Raw genomic sequence first — 12,294 nt, 5'->3', positions numbered from 1 at the left:
AATCGAATTCTTTCCAACGTGTACTAGCACACCACTACAGTTACGCTCAGGTTCATTTTCTGCAGTTTGTTGTTTTGAGTTTTCCATATTTTTTAGATGGTTGTTTAGTTGTTGTATTCTAATTTATGATAATTCACTTGGCACATCTGATATATTAGACCTAAAGTTTTGATAATTAATACTGCTTATTCATGAGTGTGAGTTTTCATGGTATTGTTTTGTTTCCATTTTTCGGCTTTCACACACAATGGACTGTTTCTCTGATCCTAATCTATTATTTTCTTTACCTGGAGTCACTGTGTTGACGTTTATTGGCTAACCGCTGATGTGTGCACACGGATTAAAGCAATGTTATTCTGCTTTTGTTTCACAGCTTTCTGACACACCGAACTCTTTTTCTCATAATAATTATCATTTTCTTGTTTTAAAATTGAGATTTCACTTTTCAGCACCTTAAAATCATTTCAAAGTATTTTGATGGGATGTTACGAAATGTAAACAGCCGAGACACGTCCGTAAAAAATTATCACTGACGTATTTCAAGTTTATTTTGGTTTGCTGTTCATGCAACCACTAGTTACACTTAACATACAGGATTCCTTTTATCACCTTCTTTTTACATTCTTTACATAATGAACTGTTCAATTTTTCTATTTCTGATAAGAGAGGAACACTAACCGTTCGTATGGGCACCATCTTGTGCAACACAACTGGTTCTTTATTAACACGAAGTAATAAGTGCTGTCAGCAAATGATATCAAGTTGTTTCATATTTCCCTATGATGTTTGACACTATCCCTCACAAGTGAGTTCTAATAAAATTCCTGCAGAACTTCAGGAATTTTTGAGTCTTATAGTGACCAGCTGAGAACCAAACTTCTCACTGAAGGGGAAGTATGCATTACAATAGAAAATGTAAGCGAAATGTCGAAGGAAGTGGACAGCAAAATTAAAATATTATGGGCTGATCAGGCTTTCAAAAATATTTACATTATACATGAGAATACAAAAAAAGAATTAGCTGTGCCATCCAGTCGCTGATGCTGAACAGTAAAGACTGTTATAAAAATGTAGGAAGTTTTTCAAACATTATTTGATGAGAAGTACCAGTCAAAAAGTGTACAGAAAAAAGTTATCCTTGAAAAATCAAATTCAAATTTCTGTGAAAAGGAACAAGGAGATTACATGACCTATTTGGAATAGCATATCAATTAAATAAAATGCCTCTATGAAACAATTAACAAAGACCTTCTCAAAGTAATTAGCAGAATGCCAACCCGTGTTCCGGAGAAGGTGATAGGCCTTAAGTGGACTAAAGTGAAAGCAGCATCAGACATTTTTGAAGGATATGAACATACTGAATACCTGCCAAACTGGAGAGGAAACTAAAGAATGCCGAAAGGATGATTTGAATAAAATGTTCATGTGTCATTGGATTAATGACGAGAGATGTGTTCTAAAAATAGAAACAATCATCAGTATTGTGGAACAACCTAGAGATGCCTTTATCTAACAGTCAACAAAGAGATGAAATATTGTGGTTTGATGACCATCCTTTAATTCAACAACTGAATTGATATCAATAAGAAGAAAATGTGCACTCCCACCTCCTAAATACATAAGTATACAAGTAGTTATGATATATTGCTATTTTCTTAAAATCATGAATGCTACACAAATAAGAAAGGTATTTACTTAAAATAGCTGGTAAAAAAAACTGCTTTAATATCTATGCACTACAAAATGAAACACAGTTATGTGGTATCATAAAGAAACTGAATGATTTCTCTAGTGAGATTTTTTCCTTTATCTGTATACCTTTTGTGCTGAATTTCTATCACTAGAAGTGACTGAGTTTCTATTAGGGCTCTTGACTTTGTCAACTGTCCTCAGCTCACTGCTGCTACGTTTTCTCTTTTCCGAGCTATCCAGTCTTGGTTCAGACTTGGAACATCTTCGATATCCATTTGCTGAAGTCACAGAAGCTTCCTGCATAGTGATAATGTGAAGTCACAAATCAATTCATATACTAGCCTGTCAATGGAGTTGGTATACTGTGTGTGCTCTTTGCTACTTTAGTCCTTCCATAACCAGAAAGTTCCTTACACTTCCCCGTATTGTCCTTTCACCGAATAAAGTTGCATAATCACAGAGGTATGGTCGGAGAAAAAAAGAAAAAGAAAGAAAGAAAGAATGATAAAAACCAAGGAACAAGTTAGCATACATCCCATAACCTAGAAAATAAGTTCCAAAAAAATGATGTTCAAAAAGTACTTGCACAACTTTTTCCTATTTAATACAACATCACAACAGCACAAAATTTACAATACAAGTGCATTTGATCTATTATTGCCCAAGTTTAAAAGTTTTCCAATAACCTCGAAAAAAAAGTTTTTAGATGAATATCAAGCTATGTACACCCACTTCTTTCACAACTCCATAAGAGCTGAGTTGGTGGCCTCTTTAAGCGTACTAAACAAATGGAAATCTGACAGGGCAAGATAAGGACTCTATGTAAGTTGTTCCAACACTTCTAAATGCATATCCTGCAGAGTATGAACACTGTGGGTGGCAATATATGAATGCACATTGATACGCAAAAACAAAACACTGTTTGACAATTCATCTCCATGTTAGTTCCAAATTGCAGGCTTCAACTCGTTGCTAAGCATATCACTGAAATGTTGACTTCTGTTGATCCCCTTTGAAAGTAATGTTCCAGAAATGGCGTGTGTGTGTGTGTGTGTGTGTGTGTGTGTGTGTGTGTGTGTGTCCCAAAATATCAAGAACATAATTTTTCCTGTAATGGAATGACTCTCGAATTCATTTTAGGCTGGAAATCTGAGTTGTTTCCATGCCACACTCTGGTGTTTGGTCAGGCTCTAGCATTTGCTCTCTGGTTCACAGCAATGAACCCACGTTTAATCTCCAGTGATGGATAGTTACAAAAAATTTCACCTTCATTAACAGTCCAATAGCTATTGAGAAATTCTCACATGACTGCACTTGTTTGCTTCATTGTATTACTTTGGGACCCATCATGCACAGACTTCACCAAAGTTTAGACTGTTATGGATGACGTCATATGCAGAATCATAGATAATGTACACTTGGTTTGCCATTTCATCGGACACAAATGTCAGTTATTCTAAATAAGGCCAAAGGGTTTCCCAGTAGCATATGTGAGTCAACGTTCTGTTCTTTCTCATCCTTTTTATTTGTTTGGGCAATTTTGAACCGTGCAGTACACTGGTAAAAACTTTTCCATGGTAACACATAGGCCCCATACAGTTTTAAAAGTCTTCTGTGGAATCCAGCTCCTGATGCACCTTCAGAGCACAAGGAATAGATCACAGAATGTTATTCTCCAATTTTGCAAACGGAGAGTGGCACTTCGCAAGAGCGCAAAGTGAATTTACATGACAACAGTGAAACTTACCAAAAGCAAAGAGAACAGTGCCACCTAGGAGCTGGTGAGTGCAGTACGTTATACTGTGAATCCAATGATGATTAGAACTAAAGTGAATATATTTACTTTCTTTTGCTCATGTATCTACTGTCCCCAAAGAAATGAAATATGATGGTTCATTGGCATCTTCTAAATCAATAACTGATTGGTATTAACAAGGGAAAAAATGTGTGTGCTCACCTCTACAGATATATATAAGTGTGCCAACAGTGAATACAATGCAGTGCAATTTTTTAAGACATGAACGCCATACAAATCAGAACATACTAAAAAAGTGAATTCCTTCCTTCAAATCTACATACTGAATAATGACTAGATTAATGAACAAACTATATCGTCTAAAACAAAAATTGTTAGCTCTATTTCTATCCTTATGTGCTGAGTTTCTATTATCATCTGCAGGAGAACTCTTTTCCTTGTCCATTGTCTTTAGGCCACTGCTGCTCCTTGTTCTCTTTTCCAGTTCTTCTGGTCTCGTTTCAGACTTTGAACGATTTCTAGATTTATTTTCTGCAGTCACAGGAGCCTCCTATCGTGAGAATGTGATGTCACAAATCAATTTGCGCATTAGCCTGCCTGGAAGAGTTTGTATTCTGTGTGGGCTTTTCATTTCTGTAGTAGTGTAGGACACAGAGGATCCTTTACACTCTCATTTAACATACAACCAACAAATAATGTTATATCATCACAGATGTATTGGCAGCAAAGAATAAATGCAGAGGTGTTGTAGTTCGAAAGGCAATGAGAATGTAAATCAATGTACTACACATGAGTTAAGAAAAATGTCACACTGCCCAGCCTGAAACAGAAGCTGCAAACCTACAATTCTAATGGAACTTGTTTTACAGCATTCCTTAACACCTGTGTGTGTGAGATATATATATCTAAAAACAAAGATGATGTGACTTACCAAACGAAAGCGCTGGCAGGTCGATAGACACACAAACAAACACAAACATACACACAAAATTCAAGCTTTCGCAACCAACAGTTGCTTCGTCAGGAAAGAGGGAAGGAGAGGGAAAGATGAAAGGATGTGGGTTTTAAGGGAGAGGGTAAGGAGTCATTCCAATTCCGGGAGTGGAAAGTCTTACCTTAGGGGGAAAAAGGACAGGTATACACTCGCACACACACCAATATCCATCCGCACATACACAAGACACAAGCAGACATTTGGCCTTTACAAATGTCTGCTTGTGTCTGTGTATGTGCGGATGGATATGTATGTGTGTGTGTGTGTGTGTGTGTGTGTGTGTGTGTGTGTGTGTGTGTGTGTGTGTGCGCGCGTGCGCGAGGGAGGGGGGGCGGGGGGGGGGGGGAGATTCAATTAATAGAAACCTCTTCCCCGTCTTACAGATCTCTGCATTTGTTTTCACAATAATACTGAAAAACTTTTAGCATTATATGCATACCTCCTGTGTAGACATTTCATGCAGTACAAATCACAACATATTCAAAAAGTGGAATTCCTTCCTTAAAATCTATATACTGAATACTGACTGGAATAATGAACAAACTATATTGTCTAAACGAAAAATTGTTAGCTCTATTTCTATACCTTCTGTGGTGAGTTTCTATTATCAGCAGCATTGACAGACTCTGCAGGAGAACTCTTTTTCTTGTCCGCTGTCTTTAGACCACTGCTCCTCCTTGTTCTCTTTTCCAATTCTTCTGGTCTCGTTTCAGACTTGGAACGATGTCTAGATTTATTTACTGAAGTCACAGGAGTCTCCTGCACAACAAGAATGTGACGTCACAAATCAATGCAAAAATCAGCCTGCTTGAAGAGTTTGTACTCCACGAGTGCTTTTCATTTCTGTAGTAGTCCAGGACACAGGGGATCCTTTGCACTCTCCTTTAATGTACAGACAACAAATATTTGATTTGATAATGTTACAACATCACAAATGTACTGGCAGCAAAGAATAAATGCAGAGGTGCTATAGTCCAAAAGGCAGCTGTAATGTAAGCCACTTACAACACGTAAGTTAAAAAAATAAACTCCAAAAACGATGTTTTTATATCATGTTGCTCAGCCTGAAACGGAAACTGCACTTCTAATGGGACTTATTTTACAGCATTTTACAGCACTTCTTTAACACACCACTTTGTGTGTGTGTGTGTGTGTGTGTGTGTGTGTGTGTGTAATCAGAGCATATTCAAAAAAGTGGATTTCCTTTCTTAACATGTACATGCTAAATAATGACTGGAATAGTGAACAAACTGTATTGTCTAATCCAAAAATTGTTAACTCTATTTCTATACCTTATGTGCTGAGTTTCTATTATCATCAGCTTTGACAAACTCTGCAGGAGAACTCTTGTCCTTGTCCACTGTCTTTAGGCCACTGCTGCTCCTTGTTCTCTTTTCCAGTTCTTCTGGTCTCGTTTCAGACTTGGAACGATGTCTAGATTTATTTGCTGCAGTCACAGGAGCCTCCTGTAGTGAGAATGTGACATCACAAATCAATGCGTACATTAGCCTGCTTGGAAGAGTTTGTATTCTGTGTGTGCTTTTCATTTCTGTAGTAGTGCAGGACACAGAGGATCCTTTACACTCTCATTTAACATACAACCAACAAATAATGTTATATCATCACATATGTACTGGCAGCACAGAATAAATGCAGAAGTGTTGTAGTCCAAAAGGCAATCAGAATGTAAATCAGTGTACTACACATAAGTTAAAAAAAAAAATGGACTTCAAAAGTGGTGCTTTTATGTCAGGCTGCACAGCATGAAACAGAGAGAGAGAGAGAGAGAGAGAGAGAGAGAGAGAGAGAGAGAGAGAGAGAGAGGGGGGGGGAGGGGGGGGGCGGGGGGGGGGATCATTAAATGGACTCCTCTTCCCCGTCTTACAGATCTATGCATTTGTTATCACAATGATACTGAAAAACTTTTAGCTTTATATGCATACCTCCTGTGTAGACTTTTTACTGCTGTCAGCATTAACTTCTTCTGTATCATGACTCTTGGCTTGGTCCATGGTGCTCTGGTTGTTCCTCCTCTTTTTCTTTCTTTCCAGGTCTTCTGGTACTTGGTCAGCCTTCAAACGCTTTCCTTGTACGCTTACCGAAGTGGCAGGAGCCCGCTGCAACATGAGAATCGGGAGTCATAAACCACATCGTATGTCAGTGCTTCTGTGTATGCATGTGAGCCTCATTATCTCAAACATGGCAGTTTTAATGCGCACTATTTTCTCGGTCTTTGAACCTCACAGTGTTTCATTCAATACTTGAGCTTTCTCAGATACTCACCATTGTCTTCATCAGGAACAAACCGACACCCAGGCCAGTCATGTGTACCTTAAACATACACTGGTCCTGATAGTCAGGCAATTTCTGACAATAAAAACGTGAATAATTTCGGAAGATCTAGTTTTAAATCAAATATAATAGAGGTTAAACATTTTTTTACATGCTTTCCGCCACAGGAAACATTGAAACTGTAGAAGTATCAATGTTAACATCTAAGTGCATGCTCAAAGACACAAGCACTACTGAGGCATCTTTGCTGAAAGGCGCAAGTATTACTGAGGCATCAGTTTAATAAGTCACGGGTGCAAAATACTACACTAATTATCTACAGAAAACTGCAAGAACTGGCAGAAGATTAGTTTGTCTTCTGGGGAAATGTAGCAACATATGAGGTAGTACTGACCCTACAACTTATTCTTAGACCATAAGTAAAGGACAAATCAAAATTTATTGCATTTGTAAATTTACAAAAAACTGTTGACAATGATCAATAGAATACAATCTTTGACACTCTGAAGTTATCAGGGATAAAGAACAACAGTCAAAATGTTATTTAGCCTTGTATAGAAATCAGATTGCAGTCGAAGGACGTCAGAGAGAGTGTAACGTTGAGAAGAAACTGAGACAGGATTGTAGCCTAACTACAATGATACACATCTGTACATTATACTGACACTAAAGGAAAGAAAGGAGAAAATCAGGAAAAAACATTAGCATTCAGGGACAAGAGAAAAAAAACTGTAAGGTTTGCATATGACATTGTAATTTTGTCATAGAGTCAGTGATAGATTATAAGATCCATCAAATGGAAAGGTGAGTCTCTTGAAAAGAGGTTGTAAGATAAGCATAAGAAGAAAATCAAGGGCAGGGGAGCGTAAAGAGCAAATTAGATTGGAAAATCTAAGGAGTAATAAACAAGTTTTGCAACTTGGGCCGAAAAGAACTGATGGCGAGTGAAGTAAAGAGGGCTCAGAATGCAGATTAATAACAGCAAGAAGAATTTTTCTAAATGAGAGAGATATTTTTACACCTAATAAAAAGCATCAAGGACTATTTTCATAAAGTATTTGTCTGGAGCGTAAACTTGTATGGAAGTAAATAATTCAGACAAGATGAGAATACAAGCTTTGAGTGTAAACTTGTATTGAAGTAAATAATTCAGACAAGAAGAAAATACAATAAAGGGGTGCTTAAACAAAAGGGGACGATAAAAAAATTATGGCCCAACTAGACAAAAAGAAGACAGGCTGATAGGACACATCCCTTGGCATCAATAATAAAACTATTTTGTAATGAGGAGAAGTGGAAAGGGAGGGGGAACCGTAGGGGACACCACAGCAATAAAGCACGCAGGTTCGAATGGATATAGATTGCAGTAGTTACACTGAGATAAAAGGACTTCAGACGATATACTCGTGTGGAGAACTGCATCAAATCTGTTTCATCAGATTACTTCTTCATCCCTTCTTGTGTATCACTGTGATCGGCAAAACTTTATAGCCTTCAGGTAATGATCTTTGTCAATGTGTGGTTGTGTATGCCTGTTAAAAATGGCGCTATTTCATCAGCATACGCTGAAAGGAACCTAACACACATACAATCTGACCTGAAGAATTTCTTTTGTTAAGTGACTTAAGCTGCTTACTACATCAGCACATAAAATAGTAAATGTTCATGATAGCAGACCATTGGCAGATTAGGGAGAGTTCCAATTTAAATGTAGGTGGTTACTTGATGGATAAACCCAGTCCATTACTCTGTTTGACACACACAGTTATTACAGCTGAGCTAGTGCTCTCCTTCAGGAGCTCACTGCATTCTTTTTATGTATGCTCACTTCAGTTTCAGGATTTGACGTGTAGTCATGCTCTGTTTGACTTCTAGTAACAGTTAACCTTTAAACATTTCTTTTCCAGCTCTGATGAATGTACTATCAGGTGGAATATTAATAAAGTGAGCGCTAGATCTCAAATCTTGCTGAAACTGCAGACACATTGAGTCCGCATCATAATGCTGGTTTTGTTGTACTGCATTTCCTGCTTATATTCCAGGCTGATACGCTCACCTGTCTCAGTGGTCTCTTTCTCTGAACATCCTATCACCTCTCCTCAACTGCTTTGACGTGCTGATACACATACGACATGTCACGTGGGCACTGGATTCAGTCTTCCCACAGAGGCTCACACAGTCTTTAACATTACAAGGCAAATCTTTCACTTCTGTTGATGAGATTTAAATGGATTGGGTGTGCAAAGTGCATATAAAAAAATAAAATAAAATAAAAAAATAAAAATAAAACTTAATTTTACCATTTTTGGTCTGGATATCTCCCACAGCTGTGTTAATTTTGGACATACGCTATAAATAGTGTTGCAAAAGAATGTGTACTCAGATAAAAAAGCCTGAGCATCTGTCACAGACCAAAGGAAGGCAAAGAAACAAGAAGAAAAACTGAGGTTTGCGTATTGACTCTTTGCTACCACTGATCCATAAAAACTACAGATTTCCCACTAATACTTCACAGTCTGGATGGAGTCCATGCATTGAGCATATGTTCAAAACTGTTCAGACTTCCTGAAGAAAATGGCAAGGTCAGCTGCCAAAACTGTGTGCAAATAAAGGAAATCATATGCCTGGCTAGAACCCAAAAAAATATCAACAATGAATCACATCAAGAAGACCTCAGAAATCATAGGTGATTCCATGTTTGTTGTTCTGTTGCTCATTGACAATCACAGTAGTTTCAGAAAGGGTCAACCACACATGTCCGAGGGCTACGTTCCGTGCTGGTGCAAAGAAAAAAAGCATCAATATTTGATGTTATGCCTTTGAACGAACAGCTTCACAACCACATGCCACGTATGGCCTGTCCTGTTCGTAACTAGGAGAATCATACCATTGAATATATCTGTATCTCCATTAACATTCTAATAATAATTAACCATTCACATTTACACTCTACAAGCTGGCTTGCAGTGCATGCTGGAGTGTAGCTTAACCACTCTTCCACTTTCGTGTTCCATTCGTTAATGGTGTACTGGAAGAAACACTGTTAGTAAAGCATGTCATTTAGACATCAGTCTTTTGACTGGTTTTATGTAGCATCCCAGGACTACTGCTCCAGTGTCAACATTTTCAACTCAGAAAGGCCCTTACATCCAACATCTTCAGTTATTTGTTGCTTACCGTATTTACTCGAATCTAAGCCGCACCTAAAAAATGACACTCGAAATCAAGGAAAAAAAATTTTCTCGAATCTAAGTCGCACCTGAAATTTGAGACTCGAAATTCAAGGGGAGAGAAAAGTTTTAGGCCGCATCTCCAAATTGAAACAAAGTTGGTCCACTGTAATATGAGACACAATTTAGTTCAAATGAATGACGGTACAGCTACAGTAGTTTGGTTCGAGTCGTAAGCTTAGCAGTTAAGCTTTACCAGGTATCCATTGCTATGCGTCAGGCGCTCCGTCCGTATTTATACAGGTACCCTTCCTTTTTCATGTGCTTCGTCTGGTTTGAATTGGTTGCTTCTTTTTCTTTGATCTGATAAGCGCAATTTTCTTTGTTATAGGTGTTTATGTCACTCTAAGCTGAAAATTCAAATGGTTCTGAGCACTGTGGGACTTAACTACTGAGGTCATCAGTCCCCTAGAACTTAGAACTACTTAAACCTAACTAACCTAGGGACATCACACACATCCATGCCCGAGGCAGGATTCGAACCTGCGACCGCAGCGGTCACGCGGTTCCAAACTGACGCGCTTAGAACCGCACGGAAGCTGAAAATTCATTACTGTACTGTGTCATGCATTGTTTGTCGCATTCTGATAGTGCGTGTTTACGGCCTGCCACCGCTCGCGGCATGGCTTGCTTTTGTGCTCACTGCCGCCGCTTACAAATTAAATTTTAAAAAAAGGGGGGTGGGGGGGAGGGAGAGAAGGAGAGAGAGAGAGAGAGAGAGAGAGAGAGAGAGAGAGAGAGAGAGACTGCTATTTGTTGTTACTTACACTGCTGCTTTCTTTGATAACGATCAACAAGAACCAAATAATAGACTGCGTATGATACACTCCTGGAAATTGAAATAAGAACACTGTGAATTCATTGTCCCAGGAAGGGGAAACTTTATTGACACATTCCTGGGGTCAGATACATCACATGATCACACTGACAGAACCACAGGCACATAGACACAGGCAACAGAGCATGCACAATGTCGGCACTAGTACAGTGTATGTCCACCTTTCGCAGCAATGCAGGCTGCTATTCTCCCATGGAGACGATCGTAGAGATGCTGGATGTAGTCCTGTGGAACGGTTTGCCATGCCATTTCCACCTGGCGCCTCAGTTGGACCAGCATTCGTGCTGGACGTGCACACCGCGTGAGACGACGCTTCATCCAGTCCCAAACATGCTCAATGGGGGACAGATCCGGAGACCTTGCTGGCCAGGGTAGTTGACTTACACCTTCTAGAGCACGTTGGGTGGCACGGGATACATGCGGACGTGCATTGTCCTGTTGGAACAGCAAGTTCCCTTGCCGGTCTAGGAATGGTAGAACGATGGGTTCGATGACGGTTTCGATGTACCGTGCACTATTCAGTGTCCCCTCGACGATCACCAGTGGTGTACGGCCAGTGTAGGAGATCGCTCCCCACACCATGATGCCGGGTGTTGGCCCTGTGTGCCTCGGTCGTATGCAGTCCTGATTGTGGCGCTCACCTGCACGGCGCCAAACACGCATACGACCATCATTGGCACCAAGGCAGAAGCAACTCTCATCGCCGAAGACGACACGTCTCCATTCGTCCCTCCATTCACGCCTGTCGCGACACCACTGGAGGCGGGCTGCACGATGTTGGGGCATGAGCGGAAGACGGCCTAACGGTGTGCGGGACCGTAGCCCAGCTTCATGGAGACGGTTGCGAATGGTCCCCGCCGATACCCCAGGAGCAACAGTGTCCCTAATTTGCTGGGAAGTGGCGGTGCGGTCCCCTACGGCACTGCGTAGGATCCTACGGTCTTGGCGTGCATCCGTGCGTCGCTGCGGTCCGGTCCCAGGTCGACGGGCACGTGCACCTTCCGCCGACCACTGGCGACAACATCGATGTACTGTGGAGACCTCACGCCCCACGTGTTGAGCAATTCGGCGGTACGTCCACCCGGCCTCCCGCATGCCCACTATACGCCCTCGCTCAAAGTCCTTCAACTGCACATACGGTTCACGTCCACGCTGTCGCGGCATGCTACCAGTGTTAAAGACTGCGATGGAGCTCCGTATGCCACGGCAAACTGGCTGACACTGACGGCGGCGGTGCACAAATGCTGCGCAGCTAGCGCCATTCGACGGCCAACACCCCGGTTCCTGGTGTGTCCGCTGTGCCGTGCGTGTGATCATTGCTTGTACAGCCCTCTCGCAGTGTCCGGAGCAAGTATGGTGGGTCTGACACACCGGTGTCAATGTGTTCTTTTTTCCATTTCCAGGAGTGTAGAAGATGTTCTGAACGAGAGTTTAGCGAAAAATTTTCTCCGTTTGAAAATCTTTGCAGGCACCTCTTTAGTACATTACATTC

At 40.4% G+C, this 12,294-nt stretch overlaps 1 protein-coding gene across 1 annotated transcript in view; it reads right to left on the bottom strand.

Annotated features, from left to right (window-relative positions):
* Nucleotides 1-12,294, bottom strand: part of LOC126424835 (serine/arginine repetitive matrix protein 2-like) — a 382,172-nt gene that overhangs the window by 220,861 nt on the left and 149,017 nt on the right. Inside the window, exons 18-20 of the mRNA XM_050087642.1 lie at nucleotides 6,386-6,559; nucleotides 5,735-5,908; nucleotides 5,028-5,201 (exon numbers count right to left, since the gene is read on the bottom strand). Of these exons, the coding sequence (XP_049943599.1) occupies nucleotides 5,028-5,201; nucleotides 5,735-5,908; nucleotides 6,386-6,559 (522 nt within the window). The remainder of the gene's footprint in view (nucleotides 1-5,027; nucleotides 5,202-5,734; nucleotides 5,909-6,385; nucleotides 6,560-12,294) is intronic.

Source organism: Schistocerca serialis, chromosome 10, assembly GCF_023864345.2.
Source record: "Schistocerca serialis cubense isolate TAMUIC-IGC-003099 chromosome 10, iqSchSeri2.2, whole genome shotgun sequence".
Taxonomy (NCBI): Eukaryota; Metazoa; Arthropoda; class Insecta; order Orthoptera; family Acrididae; genus Schistocerca; species Schistocerca serialis.
Note: the sequence above shows the minus strand (reverse complement) of the source record. Positions and strands in the feature narration are given on the sequence as shown.